Genomic DNA, 17,065 nt, shown 5'->3' with positions numbered 1-17,065 from the left:
CTTCTGGATGCTCCTCAGGCGCCTTGCCCACACACGCGCCTCTGGTCCAGCAGGTGTCAGTCACAGCGCTCTGGCTGCTCACTGGCATCTCACTGCCCTCTCCAGCACGTTACCCGGGCAGCAACGATGCTTACAAAGGTGGTGTGTGCAGAAACCAGAGCCACTGCTAGAATGTGCAAACAGTCCAGAAGGGCTGCATCGAGGACACTGACCACCCCCCTCCCAGTACCCACCCCGCCCCTTGCCCCACTCTGTGGCCTCCCGGTGGGGGTGGGGGCATGTGCCTTGACTGGCGGTGATAGGAACCAGTAAGTTTCCTCTTTCTTTAGTAGGGTTTCCAGCTACTTCCTAAGGAGTTTCCCTAGTTGACAGAGAACTCTCTTCTCAGAGTGGCTCACGAGAAACTCCCAATGTCATCCCAGGGACTGGGCCGTGCCTGGAGACCTTCCATAGGAAATGGCAAGAGAGGGGAGGAACAGAACCCCAGAGGGGCACCCACAAGACTGGGCTGGAATGCGGGGCTGGCAATGCGAGAAGAGCGTACATGCTTGAAGACCAGCCAGCCGGCCTGGGCAGAAAGGGAAGACCTCACAGCAGGCTGTGCAGCACGTCAAAGGGATGCAGAACCAAGCAGGATGAGGAGGAGTAAAGCTAGATCAGCCAACTGCCGGTACCAGGCAACACGTCAGTGGGCCCTTACCCGTCAGTCACCAAATATTTCCTGATCACCTACTAGGTGGATTAAAAAAAAAAGCCTCTAGGCTTACATTCAAGGGGACAATGATCAAATAAGCAAATGTATCAGTAATTTCAGAAAGTAATGGTGCTATAAAGAAAAGCAGGGTGCAAAACAGAGCAACTGTGGAGGGCAGTGGGAAGGGGGAAACGGAGCAACCACAGAACAGGTAATCAGGGAGGGCCTCTTAGAGGAGGTGACATTGAGGAGGAGACCTGAATAATGCAAAAAAGCAGAGAAAAATCCCTTTATGTATCCACTTTATTTCTTGTGGTTTTTCTCCTTTTGTTTCATCATGAATTTTTTCAAACATTATAAGGAACTCCTGGGACCTTTTGCCCAACATCAACAATTCTCAATGCATGGTGTATCTTGATTCATCTATGCCCTCACCAGACTAGGGTTTTTTGTTTTGTTTTGTTTTGTGTTTTAGAGAGAGGGAGAGAGAGAATCTCATGCAGGCTCCACACTCAGCTATCCCATGAGTTGTGAGATCATGACCTGGGCCGAGATCAAGAGTCAGATGCATAACTGACTGAGCCACCCAGGCACCCCATCCCAGACTAGTTTAAAGCAAAACCCAGAATATCACAGCATCCATGAATATTTCAATCTATCTAAGATATAAGGACGCCTTTTTTTTTCATAATAAAACACAATACAACTGAGACGTCTTAAGAAGTTACCAATTCTTTACTGCTACCATATCTCCAGCCTGCAATATTTCATAAAAATTAAAGATGCCAATGTTTGGAACACACACCATTCTTTTAAGAACCTCTAAGGACAAGTGTTGCTTATCCTAACTGGAGGATGCGTTGATTTTAAGATACCTCCAAATCTCAGAGATGCTTCAATATGAAAAAAAAAAAAAAAAAAAAAAAAAAAGACTTAAAATTAATGAAATGTCCTACTTCATTTAACTCTCAAAACCACTTTCAGTGTTGGCATGTATTGTTCCCGCTTGGAAGGCCAGGCTCAGAGAAGTGGGATAACTTGGGCGGTTCACAGAATGCCTGTGAGCACGTACCTGGCCGGGGTCCTCATGTCCAGAGGCCCGGTCGTGGGGTTGTGGCTTGCCCCCAGCCGGACGCTCAGGTGGGCCATCTGATCAAATGAAGAGCCCTGCACCACACCTCCCTGCCTCGCCCTCCTCCCTCCCTGTCCTCCCTCCCAGGGTCTTGCTCCAGGCCCTCTTCCTAAACTCCAGGGCAGTCTCTGCAGAGAGCTCTGCTGTCACTGGGAGGACCCTCCACACGAACAGGCGTATCCGGGAGACTCTGTTAGAGGCCGGCTCTTCTCAACCACACTCACATCCTCACTCGTGCTGCGTTTGCAGGCCCTGCTCTACACGCTTGAGTCAAAGTCAGCTGAGGCTGGAAGCATAACAGCTCTGGTGTCCTAAAGCGACGACAGGGCATCCCCAGCAGCCCGAGCAGCGGGACGCGAATCCTTGGACGCCAAGGGCTTCTGATTCACAGAAGTGGTTACTACTTAGCACTGTGCTCCACAGAGGGGAGTCCAGCCCACACTCAAGGGGAGGAGAGGCAGGCTCCATCCTTTGCAGGGGATGATTGCCAAGAATGTGTGGATATATTTGAAAACCGCCACGCAGGGATAGAATGCAGAAGTGTGACAGTACGTGTCTTCCAACACCAGGCCCTAAGACACTGAGGTTCCCTCTTTGTTCCCTCCCATGGACCATCCATCCTGGGGAAAGCCAGTTCCATGCAGTGACGCGAGTAGACTCAAGCATCCTGTGAGAGGTCTCTGTGGCGAGGGACCGAGGCCTCCAGCCAACAGCCAGCCCCAACTTTCCGGCATGGGATAAGCCCTCTTGAAAGCAGATCTTCCAGGCCCAATCAGGCCTTGAGATGATGAAATCCCCAGGCAGCATTTGGATTGCGATCTCATGGGAGATCCAGAGCCAGAACCACCCAGCTAAGCCACTCCCGAATCCCTGGCCCACAGAGATTATGTGAAATCACAAATGTTTATTGTTGTTTCAAGTCACTAAGTTTATGGTACGGCCTATGCTGAAATAAATCACAAGGAAACTTTCAGCCAAGCCCAACAGAGAGAGATGTTTTATTAACCAGTAAGCCTGTACTTTTAAAAAAAAATGCTAAAATGCCAGTGTCCTAAGAGACAGAGACAGGGCTAAAGAGACACAACAACTAAATGTCGCCCTTGATTCTCAATTAGATACCAGGTCCAGGAAAAATAAAGCTGCTCCAAAAGTTGGCACAGTTGGAAAAATCCAGTATTGTATAAACTTTCTTAATTTGAGAACTACATCATGGTATCATGAGAGAATGTCCCTGTCCTTAGAAAATGCGTGCCGAAGGAACAAAGGCTAAAAGGTATTATTGCTAAAACTTACTCTCAAATGTGTGTAATAGTATATAGCACACATAGAGAGAAAAATTAAGTAAATGGGGCAAAATAATGAATGGATCTAGGGGAAGGACGTACAGGAGTCTGTTCTGCTATTCTTACAAATTTTCTCTAGCTTTGAATTTTTCAAAATTAAAAGTGTAATAAATTAAGAAGAAAAAGGGGGCCCCTGGATGGCTCAGTCAGTTAAGTGTCTGACTCTTGGTTTCAGCTCAGGTCATAACCTCACAGTTCATGGGATCAAGCCCCATGTCAGGCTCTCCCTCTCTCTCTCTGCCCCTCCCCAGCTTGCACTCTCTCTCTCTCTCTCTCTCTCTCTCTCTCTCTCAGAATACATAAATAAACTTAAAAAAAATAATCTTTCTTTGTGAATATAAAAATGATGCATGTTCATTGTGAGTAATTTTAGAATGCAGGAAAATATAAAGTAAGAATCAGCAATAAGCCCACTGCTCAGAGATCTCCATTGTTAACATTTTTGGCATGTTTCTTTCTATTGTTTATTGTTTGTGTGTGAGCACATGCTCACACACACTGCTGTTTATAGATCTGTACCCTGCTTTTTTGATTTAATATGATAGTGCAGTTATTCTTCTGTATTGTTAAAAGAGTCTCTGAGAACGGGTTTTGGATGGTCTTTGTAGCATTCCTTCATGAACCTGCACTACATTTCACGTTTTCTTGTCGGACCTTTGGAATTATTTACAGCTTTTTGCTATTATAAATAATGTTACAGAGAAAGATTGTTACTACAAGCGTCCTTCTGGGTTATCTCTGATTATTCCCTCAGGTGAGAAATTCTTAGATGTATTATGACATGATATTAAAGAAGAGGAACATTTTGAAGCTCTGAGTAATAGTGCCAAACGTAGCCAGTGCTCTTATGATTTGAAGGGACACATATAGAGTACCTGGACATTCTAGAACAGTGGCCTTGGGCTTTGGGGTTTTGCAGAGCAGCAGAAACATAAACAAAAACACCGAGGAGGGACTGACATCTGGTCCCAGCATTATTTGGTCAAGCGGATATCTTTCTACCTTCCTACTTATTCTTATCATGGGAAGAAAGCCATTTTAATACCAACGGTTAAGGATGTGATTTTATACTAAAGGACCACTGTTTACATCGAATAAACCTCAGTTTTGAAAACCTAACTTTACTGTCCTTCTTTCCATTCATTTCTCCTCGGACCTATATACATTTGGAACTAAATTTTAGCTTTTTTTTTTTTTTTTTTTTTTTGATAAAAAAATCTTTATTTTTAGGTTGCACAGAAACACATTTTTTTTTAATGGAGTATAAGCAATTAATTCTTTCTAAAGCTTCTAGCAGGCTGTGGCTCGGCACGACATAGCCTCTCCATGAGCCGTGTCTACTAGTCAGGGGCTTTTAAAATGCAGATACACCTATTAATATTTTATATACGTATATATGTTGTCTATTTGTTACAACATATATCTGCAGGAGAGCAGCTGTTTTGGTGGAAGCAGGAAGAGTGAGGTAGGAGAGGGCCTGTGTCAGGGCCACTAAGCTTGAGTTACCTATTTTTGGAATCAGAATCAGCTTAGCCCTTGGATATAACCTTTGCACCATTAACATTATTTTCTTCTTCTTTTTTTAAAATTCTATTTATTTATTTTTGAAAAAGAGGGCACGAGAGAGTGGGGGGAGGGGCAGAGAGAGAGAGGGAGAGAGAGAATCCCAAGCAGCCTCCACACTATCAGTGCAGAGCCCAAGGAGGGGCCCGAACTTACAGACTGTGAGGTCGTGATCTGAGCCGAAATCAAGAGTTAGATGCTTCACCCACATGCCCCAAAGAAGATTAATTTTAAAAGGCTGGATCATATTTCTTTAGTAACACATAGCAAATGTCCTCATCGAGCAGTAATTTCATATTCTGACCGCTCCTTTTTTCTTGGCCTGGTATAGTTTCTCCTCCTTTCTTTAAACATACCTTACAGGCATCGTCCTTCGTGAATGTTCAATATATCCTTCTGGAAGGTCTAAGTTTGTTTCCAGGAAAAACGCTTTCCCTTTTCCCTTTTTTCAAAGCAAGGTTCCAAAAGTTCAGATCGCAAAACAAATACTGCTGAAAAAAATATGCAATTTTCCTTCATTGCATGATCAAAGCAATTTGAATGACTTTTATAAATGTACAGGTCTAGCCTTCTAGAACTGTGAATTAACTAAGTCTTTACTTCAGTTCTCCAATTTTTCATTTTAAGTCAATTAACCAAAAAAAAAAAATTATTGAAAACCTCTATGTGCCCTTCCCCATCCCAGGTGCTATGAAGGGATAGAAAAGAATTATGTGGCATTTCTCATTCTCCTCCCAACCAAAAGCAGAGCATCCTCTAGTTAGACAAGAACAGCTATGCATCCATGCCTCAGGGTTCCACTTTTGCCTAAGGGACAAAAGGAAGCTCAGAGTCAAATTCACTGCTAAATCATAGCAAGCCATCCTTTCTTTAACATTCTGGTATAATCCATGTGTCTTGTAAGGGCAGGGGGTGAACTGTGGTTTTTGCTGTATTTTCTTCATGCCTTGTACTGTACCTGGTAATAATAATAACATGTATTGAGCGCTGACTACATGGTAAGCAGTGTGCTAAGGATTTTACAAGCATTATTCCACTTTCCCTTCCCAGCAACCCAGTTGGGCAGGGACTTCCATAAACTCTGCCAGCATAACATATGATTACGTATTATACAGATGCGAATGAATGGGTGCAGTAAATGCCTCCTCATCTTCCTTTATCTTTATATTCAGGTTATCACATAAAAGTCTTTTGAAAAAATGAAAATCCTTATCTGTTGCAGAACAGGCCAAGGAGGTCACAGTGCACCTTGGTGGGTTCTGCCTGCCCAGAATCCTTTCTCCTTTCTTCACATTCCTGCACTTTGAGTTCCCTTTCATGAACCATGTCTCCCAGACTCGCAGGCCATGTGGTCTGCGCAAGGCTGAACACACACACATGCGCACACACGTGTGTATACACACACCCCTCTGGGAAGGTCACATGCCCCAGGCCTGACCAATGAACATTTTTTGCCTGATGACACCAGTTGAGTCCCTGAATCCAGGGCCCAGAATAATCTGAACCTAGTCCCAAACCCAGACTTTCCTGTGATAGAAGCCAATATATTTTCTTTTATATTCAAGTCAGTTCGCATTTTGCACTGGGTTTACAGTTATTTTCAACCAAATGAACTATGACTAATAGAGGAAGTAGGTTTTGTGTTTTTTTGTTGTTTTTTTTTTAAGTGAATGTAAGACTTCCACTCCGGACAATCTGGAAGATTAAAATGTCTGGGGAAACCCTGTTGGAAAAAATTTTTGATAAAATACTTCTTAAAAATCTTGTTTATTTATTTATTCATTATGAGAAAGCCAGAGGGAGAGCACACGAGTAGGGGAGAGGGGTAGAAGGAGAGGGGGAGAGAGAGAGAGAGAGAGAGAGAGAGAGAGATTCATTATCTTAAGCAGGCTCCATGCTGAGCACGGAGCCCAATGTGGGACTCGATCCCACAATCCAGGGATTATGACCTGAGCCGAAATCAAGAGTCAGCTGCTCAACCAACTGAGCCACCCAGGCGCCCTTAAAAAAACTCTTTTAAATGCATGGCTCAGCTTATAGAAAAGGAAATAAAGTCTTCAGCGTCCAGGAACAACATGAAAATACAAATCTCGATATTAGAGCTATCAGACACAAAGCATAAAATAAGTATGCTTAACATGCTTGAATAAATAAAAGACGCCCTCATATAAATGACAAAGAAATAAGAATGACAGGCAAATTTAACTCAGTATAGACATCTCACAGCAGTGACTTTAGATCACCAAAGACTTTAGATCCTGCTGAGCTGAATATGTACTTTCAAGTTTACCACCAAAGATTAGAAATAAACAGTATAACTGAGGCACCCGGGTGACTGAGTCAGTTAAGTGTCCAACTTCAGCTCAGGTCATGATCTCACCATTCGTGGGTTTAAGCCCCGCATCGGGCTCTGTGCTGAATGCTTGCTCAGAGCCTGTAGCCTGCTTCAGATTCTGTCTCTTTCTCTCTCTGCCCCTCCTCCACTTGTGCTGTCTCACTCTGTCTCTCAAAAATAAATAAATGTAAAATAATAATAATAAAAGAAATAAACAGTATAATTGCCAAATTAGTAGAGAAGAAAAAGTGGAATGAGAAGGGTAGAGAAAAAACCTCTATCAACTGAAAGAATAGTGTTAAAAGAAAAAAAGGAAAAAAGCACAGAAAAAGAAAAACAATTAGAAAGCATAAAATAAGATGGCATGATCAAAATAATCAAGCCTTAAGTATCCTGTAAGCACGTGAAATATATGAGGACATAAATGTCCAATAAAAAGACCGTCAGTCTGGATTTTCTCTTTAATGACCATACAAAATGCAGCAACACGCTACTTAGAGACAGGCCTACAACATTCGGACATAGAATCAATGACAGTAAAAGGATGGAAAAAGGTTTCATGAAGATACTAACTAAAACTGAACACGTTCTCCAGACTTAAAGCACCGATTCAAAGAAAGGATGTTACTCTGACAACCACAAGATGGGTCTGGTAAAAATTAACGGAATAACCTGCAGTTTACAACTTTGTTGGGGAAGCAAAGAAGCATTAGCCTAATCTCCACACTATGCGTGATGCTGTTCCAAAGACGATGTTGTTATGAGAACGGTCAAGCAGGCTACCGCTCTGCAAAAAGAGAACTCTTAACCAACTCCCTCCTGCCAACCCCATCAAGCACACTCTCTTTAGCTGAATTGCCTATTTCGAGCGATTCTGAAACTCTTCACCATCCCAGCACCCAAGTCCTGATCCCTGAACTCAGACACACATCTGCAATTATAGCACTAATAAGGCTAAAACCAGAGCAAGCGTTCACGGAACACCTATGTATTGTTGCCTAATCAGCAGCTCAAAATTCTTCAGCTACAGCAGAGAATGGCTGATGTTCACATGTGACATCCCCGTCCATGTGCCATGGAAATGTGGAAATGCACAGCCCCAAGCGCACCGTCACTCCACCTTTTCCTCCTGCTCAATAGGTCAGACTATAAATGAGAATGGCATTATAGTGATTATCTCAACGCTTCTCTGGGCTATAAAAAACTAAAACTCTTTGCCAATATTGGTACAACATTAGCAACCATCGCTTGTGACACACCTTACAACTGACTGTGATGTCATCACTGGTTTCACTGGCACCTGACCTGTTTTGAATCCCCACTTTGTCTAATTCTGGCATTCTCCCCCTTGCTCAAAAGCACTCACTTTTCATCTTCTGAGTAAAAAACCCACAGGCCCTAAGACAGTAGCTTTCAGCCCTAGGTGTACATCAGCCTCAGCCTAGGTGCTACCTACAGAAATTCTAATTAATTGTTCTGGGGAAGGTCCCTGGCATCAATACGTTTCAAAGTTCCCCAACGCCACAAATCCAGCTTCCTGGCTCCCCACTTTGGCCTGCTGCCATCTCAGAGTGAAAGTTCCACCTCCTTGCTCGGCTCAGAGGAGACCGTGTTTGTGAGTTTTGCAAACCCTGCCCTTACTATCCCACCACGTAAGGATTCCTGGTCATCCTGTTCCTTCTCCTCCTTCTCCTCCTCCTCCTCGATTCCGTGCTATAACTAACAGAAATAAAGCTGTGTTCTAATCCACTGGCACATGAATTACCAGACTCACAGAAGAGCTGGGGTCTACACCAAGTCTCAAAGACTTAGAGCCAACACTGAAGTGTCTCTAGCCCTTTGGCCTGTCCAAGAGAGCAGACGCAGTATCACAGCTTGCAGACGCCGAGAAGAACCAGGCCGGATCCCTTAGCAGTTCCCAACTCCTTGCAATGGGAACAACTTCATCCACGTAGTGTAAAGATTTCAGTCACAACCATGTGTGAGCCTATGTACATACTCATGTTTGAATATGTTCTCGTTCACATACCCATGGGTATATTTTTCAAAATCTATTTCTATACCTGGAAAAGTCCAAAAGGATACACAGCAAAATGTTAGCAGTGGTTCTCCTGGGGTTGTAGGTTTATGGAAGATTTTTTTTTTTTTTTTGGTTCCCTGTACACGCTAAAATTTCTAGAGTGAACATGTATTGCTTTTATAATTAAAATAAATAGATAAATAATTGTCTGCACCCCAAAAGGGAGGAGGGAATAAAAGATCTGGGCTCTAGGGGCGCCTGGGTGGCTCAGTCAGTTAAACATCCAGCTATTGATTTTGGCTCAGGCTATGATCTCACGGTTTGTGGGTTCGAGTCCTAGGTCTGGCTCTGTGCTGACAGTGTGGGGCCTGCTTGGGATTCCCTCTCTTCCTCTCTCTCTGACCCTCTCCCACTTGTGCTCTCTTTCTCAAAATAAATAAAAAAAACTTAAAAAAAAAAATCTGGGTTCTAGATAAGCTCTGCCCCAGATCTGCATGTTACCTTGTGGGCACGGCTTTGCCTCTGTTAGACAGGATGTTCACTCAGCCTCTCCCTCAGTGACATTCAAGGATCTTAACCACCCCTCTGCTTATCAGTTAAAATCTCAAAGGACTCCCCCACACCCACCCTGACTCCAACTGTAAATTTATATTCTGCTATTCTGGTTTCTCAGGCTAAAACTCAAGACCCTGATTAGGTCCTCACCTTTGTATGAACTATAGTAAAAGTGAGTCTCCATCAAAGACCCTGACCTGGAGGGCAGAAGTTATGCCTCCAGGCCTCCCTGGCTGAGTCTAACACAGATCAAGCTCACCTTTCTCTCCAGCTAGACAAGAATAATCCAATAGGCCTTGCTGTAGGAATTAAAGGCAGGAGGCATTCACACTCCTTATCACGCTGGGCTTGTATTAACTTCCCAGAGTCAATGCAACAGCAGGATCTATACGCAAATCCTGATAGGACACAGGGCAGCTCTGTCACCATGGAGACAAGGATACCATAAGCCCCACAGGTCATCCACAGTGTTTGAAAGAGATTTCTCAACCTGGGACAATAAAGGAAGTTGGAACCCGGAAAAAAAAAACAAAAAAACACACTTTACAACCAATCCCTGCATGCCTCTTAAAAACAACCTCCTGAGGACATTGTTGGCAACAGGGAAGGGAAGAAAAACTAATAAGAATTGAGTACACAGTGTGTTCAATGTTTTATTAATTCCTAGGTGGTGTTATTTCTACGCATTCCTTATTTTGCAGATAGGGAAAGTGGGGGGAACTGCTACCAACACTAACAAAGTTCTACCAAAAAGATTAACAGTGAAGATGCCTCAGGGGAAAGCATGAGGCTAGACACGAACAGATACCGGAAAATAGGGAAGACAGTGAAGTGTGAGTCCCTCCCAATTCTGCCAAGGTCGGGGGGGGGGGGGGGGGGTTAGCAGCTCCTGGAGCAGGCACTCATGCTTTCTCTGGCCAAGGATTCACGGATCCCCAAATCCTGAAATTAGCACAATGCCAAAGAGGCCATGAGGGTCACATCCCCCACTTTCCAGCTGTGGGGTGAGTCACTTGTCCTGACACCTGAGATCTTTGCCACACCTCCAAGGCAGGAATTTAGGGGAGCAGGAAAGGGTGGCAGGTGCCTGGTGCTCACACAGACTGCTCCACTGGCTCCTCTTGGGACCCCCTCTCTGAGCCCTCTTTTCCTCCAAGTCTTTAAGAACAGGGCTCAAGTGGGGACCTAGAAGATCCCCACCGATGGAGGAAAGGAGAGAGAAGGCCAGGAGGTCTGACCTTCTGCCAGCTTGCTCCCTTCTCACCTAGGCAGTGGGCACAACCCACCGGGCCAGCGGCTCAGGCAGGAATTAGGCCTCCCACTGCACAAGCTCGGGGCCTGCACCACCCACAGGAGTGAGCTGAGCTGCATCGCAGCCAGAAGGAGCCCTTCCCACCAGCGCCTCCTTCCTGCCCTCCTTTGCCTAAAGCTCAGGAATCCAGCTCCCAATGAGAGGGAAGCTTCGGACTTGGCCTTCCAGCGACCTTTCACCACTCCTGCTGGGGCGCCCTCCCCTCCTGGTTCATTCATGGGCCTGACACACACTGATAAGTGAATGGAGAGACGATCTCAAACCCTAGGAGTCCTTAGTTTCACCAAGGAAGGGACATGCAGGCAGGGCTGGACTGGGGTGGGGGGGAAGGTGCTGGGAAACCAGGAAGAGCACCCAAAGGGGGTCTCACACCTGTCTGCTTGGCCCTGACCCTCCCCCACTTTTTCAGAGCCGAATGACAGACCTTCTTAGGAGGGAGAGACCGCCCAGTAAGAGATTCGTCAATTTCTGAGATTATTCTATTTTCTTTTTTTTTAAACTTTCTTGCTTCGCCCCAACCCAGATGACCCCTTCCACTGCCCACTTTCCGAGAAAGAATAAGACGCGCGATCCCCAGGTATTTCGACACCCCATTTCCACCCCGCCACTTCACAGATGCCTAAACTGAGGCCCGGGGACTCCGCGGGCAGTGTTCCCCCCGCCACCTGCGGACTCACAGCGGGTTCCAGCGCTCGGGCAGGCGGCGGTGCAGCGAGATGCGGTCGCTAAGGTAGATGTTGATCTGGTGCACCCGCACGCTCTCCTCTTGCAGCCGCAGCTCCTCGCCCTGCAGCTGCAGCCGCACCGCCTCGCCCCGCGCGCCCAGAGCGTCGCTGGGCACCGGCGGCCGCGGCAGGACCGGGTCGCGCCGCCCCGGGCGTGGGGTGCGCGGGGGTCCCGGCTCGGCCGCCCTGGCCCCGCGCCGCGCCCGTAGCACGGAGCCCAGCCCGGCCAGCGCCAGCAGCACCAGCAGCGCCAGCAGCGCCTTCCGGCCGCGCCGCAGCCCCAGCGGGCAGAGCCTCCGCGCTGCACGCCCCCACATGCGCCCGCCAGCTGGGGCCAGCGCTCCGCTCGCCGGGAGCGGCGGCGCAGACCCGGACCCGGATCCCGGAACCGCGGCGCCGCGCCACCCCGCCCCGCCCCCGGCCCGCCCCACCTGCGCGCCGCCCCCTTTCAGCCCAGCCCGCGCCGTGGAGGATGGCTGGTCTTCACTCTGTCCCCCCGCGGACAGGCCGAGACTCGCACCACCTTCCTCGTTGGGCTGTAAGCATTAGGAAAAAGGTGACGGTCGTAAAACCCTCAGCTCAGCGCCTAGCACTTCATAAGCGCTCAGTAAATGTTGGCTGAATGCACTCTGCAGGGTGCTACGAATTTTACTGCCCTTATCTCATCTGGCCCTTATGCAGTCCAGTCACAGGGGTAGTAGGATTATCAACTCCGTTTGACAGATGATGGGACTGAGGCACAGTGATTCTGTGTCACTGAGGCCTGCAGGCCCGACCAAAGACATAATACTGTTTAGATTCGGTGAATAGCAAACTTTCCCCTGGTTCCCTGTTAGTCTATCTTTGTTTTATCCCTAACTTTACAAAGGCCTCCAAGAAACTGATCAAAGGAATGAACCCCCTCAGAGAAACACATGCATAGGCACCCATAATATGATCGCACACATCCCAGGTCATCTGTTCCTGTTAAATACCCCCTGACCTTGGCCAGAGGTTTCCTTTGAGGGGATTGAAGAAATGAAGGAGCCACTTGGGTGCTGAAAATATTTAACAGGGTCAAGACTAGAGTGAGTCTTGGCTCTCTCCTAGGCAAGAAATTATAGGTTGGGCCAAAAAGAATCAGCAATCAAAAATAAAAAATACTTTTGAAAATCAAAATGAAAGCAAAAAATCCACGATGAACAAAACATCAAAATTTTAAATAAAGCAGACAGAACCTGACCCTGTGTTTGCACAGCTCACCTCACAGGCCTCACTCACCCTAATCCCTGCCCTGGTTCATGGCTAGATTTTGGTGGTGATTACATGGAGATACATATATGCATATATATATATTGCAAATATATATATATATATATATATATATATATATATATTGCATATATATATATATTGCAAATATATATATATATATATATATATGCAATATATATATATATATACACGTGCCCCAAAGTCATCTGGGCACGTGGGTGGCTCAGTCCTTTGAGCCTCTGACTCTTGATTTAGGCTTAGGTCATGATCCCAGAGGCGTGGGATGGAGCCCTGGGCTCCACACTAAGCGTGAAGTCTGCTTGAGGTTCTCTCTCTCTCCCTCCTCTGCCCCTCTCCCCAGCTCATGCTCTCTCTAAAATAAAACATTTATTACAAAAGTCATAAATATGCATTTGACTTATGAAAGTTCTATCTCAATTAAAAACATAAAAAATAAATAAAAAGAACTAAGAGGAATAAAAAATAGGAATACCCCTGGCCTCCAGTATAAATGCTGAAATGCAAAGCCTGTCTCCATGCCACTGAGGGAGAGGGCCTTCACCATTCCACACCTGTGTAAATTTTTTTTTAATATTTATTTATTTTTGAGAGAGAGAGAGAGAGAGAGAGAGAGAGAAACAGAGCGTGAGCGGGGGAGGGGCAGAGAGAGAGGGAGACACAGGAATCTGAAGCAGGCTCCAGGCTCGGAGCTGTCAGCACAGAGCCCAACACAGGGCTCGAACTCAGACTGTGAGATCATGACCTGAGCCGAAGTTGGAGGCTCAACCGACTGAGCCACCCAGGCACTCCACCATGCCACACCTTTGTAACACATGCTGTTCTCCCAGCTTGAAATGCCCTTCCCCACCTGGCAAACTCCTATCTACATTTCAAGGCCCTGCCAAAAGCCACATTTTCTGTGAAGCCTCCAGCAACACATTTTAGACAAATGCGTTTCATGATTGCATCACCCTTTTGTTATTAGTCAGGGTTCCACCAGAGAAACAGAACCAGGAGGGGATATAGTAAGAGATTTATTGCAAGGAATTGGCTTACACAACTGCAGGGGCTGGTTAAGCAAGTCCCAAATCTGTAGGGCAGGCCATCAGGAGGGAAGGTTGAAACTCTCTGACATGAGCTGAAGCTGCAGTCCACAGGCAGAATTTCTTCTTTTGCAAGGCAACCTCAGTTCTGCTCTTAAGGCCTTTCAACTGATTGAATCAGGCCCACCTACATAATCTCCATTAGTTAAAGTCAACTGATTGTAGACGTTAATTATATTTACAAAATATTTTCATGGCAACTTCTAAGTTAGTGTTTGAGTGAATAACTTGGGATTAAAACCCAACTAAGCTGACATATCAAATTGACCACCTCTATTAGTTTCCTAGGGCTGCCATAACAAAGTACCACAATCTGGGTGGCTGAAAACAACAGAAATGGATTCCCTCTCCATTCTGGAGGCTAGAAGCCCAAAATCAATTAGTCCTATCAGCAAGGCCATGCTTTCTCTGAACGCTCTAGGGAGAACCCATTCCATACATTTCTCTTAGTTTCTGGTGTTGCTTGAAATCCTTGGCATTGCTTGGCTGATCGAGGCATTGCTTCAACCTCTGCCTCCATTGTCATTCTTCTGATGTGTCACATCACCAGTCACATCGGCACCAGTCACATCGGATCTGGGCTCACTCTGATGACCTCATCTTGATTATGTCTGTCAAGACCAAATAAGGTCATATTCATAGGTACCAAGGATTAGGACTTCAACATATCTTGTTGAGGGACTCGATTCAGTCCGTAACACCCTCACACTTTGTTACAATGCCTAGTACATTGGGTCGTGTTTAATTTACCCCTAGCCTTGTAACAAAAAGAATGTAAGGGACTTAGAGTATGAGCTGTGGTCACTTCATGATCGCAGAACTTGGCATAGAGTCAGACACACAGAAAGTGCTCAATTAATGGCTGGCTTTGTATCTCACACTCACTTCTGTAGGCATCTCTTTGAACTTGCTGGGGAGGTGTCTGATGGAAGGTATAACCCGGTTAAGTGCAGGGAGGAGTTACTCCCATAATGTGACAAACACGAATTCTTCAGGCCTTGTTCCTGAAAGGGCCTCAGTGGCCTTGAAATCTCCTAATAGGGGAGTTTTCAAAAATCTGGCTCCCAGAAACCCTGGGAGACCACCCAGGAAAGGAAAAAGAGGCTGACTGAGGCTCCAGTTCTCTTCCCTAAAACCAGAGCATTGACACTTTTATCTGCCGAATTCTTTGAGCTGCCTTCTGAGACTACAGCACCCTCCTCCCTAATTACCAGACGAACTGGTAACAACACCACAGAAAGTGTGTTGTCCAAGCCCACAGAAGGTCAGTGGCAGAACAGGAAATAAAATGGACTAAAAAGGTGTGGCAGAAACCTGTGGATGTCTGCCAATATGCATTCTCCTCTCCTTTCTTAACAATGGAACCCCTGAGACGTTTGCTTGTTTCTCTGGGCCCATGGTCTTCCAAAATAAAGACTAGAATTCCCAGCCTCCTTTGCAGCCAGGCATGGCCATATGACTGAGAGTGTAGCCAATGGGGGATAAGTGGTATTGTCAGATGGCGCTTCTGAGTAATCTCCCTAAATGAAACTCCCTTACCCTTGCTTCTTCCTGCTCGCTGGATTGTGGCTATGAAGACCAGAGCTCAAGCAACCATCGTGAATCATGCAGTAAAACCACTCAGAGTGGTTAAACAACATGGCAGAAAGAACCCTAACACTGTGAACACTGAACCAGTCCTGACAACCTCCTTCCAGGCTTTGCTTATGTGAGGGAGAAATCAACTTCTATATTGTTTATGCCACTGTTTCTGTGTGTGTGTGTGTGTGTGTGTGTGTGTGTGTGTGTGTGTGTGTGTGTTGTCCTATGCAGCCAAATCTAATCCTGAGTGATAACAGAATTAATTGCACAAGAATTCCTCCCACATCTGGCTCTGATAGTGTGGTGGTTTTAAAACAAGGCTGCAAATTATTCAACACTCCCTTGCCTTGAATCAGGGCAGACTTGTAACTGCTTCAACTATTAGATTATGGTAGAAGTGAAGCTCCTTGACTTCACTGGCTAGGAGCGAGAAGCCAGCTGTGAAGCTTCCACCTTGTTCATAGGATCACTGTTCGTGCAGCTTGAGCTGCCAGGGAAGAAATCCCTATCTTGGTGTTGTCATGCTGGAGAAGCCCCAGGTGGACAATCTAGCCAACAGTGCCGGCTGCACCCAAACTTCCGCTGGCCCAGACAGCCCAGTCATAAGGCAGGTGAGTGAAGAAGCCATCTTGGAAGTGGTTCCAGGATGCTAACCATTCAGGTCACTTCATCTGTGGCCCCAGATGTCACGGAATGGAGAAGAGAGGTGCCCTTTTCAAATTCTTGACCCACAGAATCCAGGAGCACGATAAGATGGTTGTTGTTTCACACCATTAAGTTTTGGGATGGTTTGTTACTCGGCGATAGATAACTAGAACAAATGGCTGGTTTTAGCCAAGTTTTTTAATTCAGGAAAACATTTATTGAGAATCGACTATAGTGCCAGGCACCATGCTAGAGTCCAGGCACACTATAACGATCAAGTGTCAAAGAGAAACAAAACTAGACACTACTTAAAGTGGTAAGGGTAGATTTTAAGCAGTAGCATGTTATCCCAATAGGGAAGAGGGCCCAGCATGAATGGATTCAACTTTGATTTGCACAGAATGACTGGGCATTTTAAATAGGGTCAGGGAAGTGAAAAATGACAAAGGAGTAATCAGCATAAATGCTGATAATGCCAGCTGTGTCTGTGGCTGGCAAATATCAAAGTTAGGATTCTATTCTCACACAGAGACAGAGGCCCTATCCTTCCTGATTACATTGTAAAGGAATGGCTTTCAGTCCTTGAGAAAGACACTCTTGAATTGTAGGAGATACACATACATCTCACAGGGACAGAGAAAGGATTTATAACTGCAAGCCCTTCTTAGTAAGTTCTCTACGAAAGGGTGGTCAGGGACTGACAGGTATCAGCTATGACAAATAGTAAATTCTTTGGACAGCCTTGAGTTTTCTGAGGCAGATACTTAAGCAGGGGGGTGCTAGGGTCATCTTGAGAGTGCAGC

General features: G+C 45.8%; 1 protein-coding gene across 1 annotated transcript in view; it reads right to left on the bottom strand.

Moving 5' to 3' along the window:
• GALNT12 (polypeptide N-acetylgalactosaminyltransferase 12) overlaps positions 1-12,067 on the bottom strand; it is a 37,119-nt gene extending 25,052 nt beyond the window's left edge. Inside the window, exon 1 of the mRNA XM_078436656.2 lies at positions 11,632-12,067. Within this exon, the coding sequence (XP_078292782.1) occupies positions 11,632-11,996 (365 nt within the window). The 5' untranslated portion in view covers positions 11,997-12,067. The remainder of the gene's footprint in view (positions 1-11,631) is intronic.
• Positions 12,068-17,065: the final 4,998 nt, after the last annotated feature.

This window comes from Panthera onca, chromosome D4 (genome assembly GCF_046562875.1).
Source record: "Panthera onca isolate mPanOnc1 chromosome D4, mPanOnc1 haplotype 2, whole genome shotgun sequence".
NCBI lineage: Eukaryota > Metazoa > Chordata > Mammalia > Carnivora > Felidae > Panthera > Panthera onca.
Note: the sequence above shows the minus strand (reverse complement) of the source record. Positions and strands in the feature narration are given on the sequence as shown.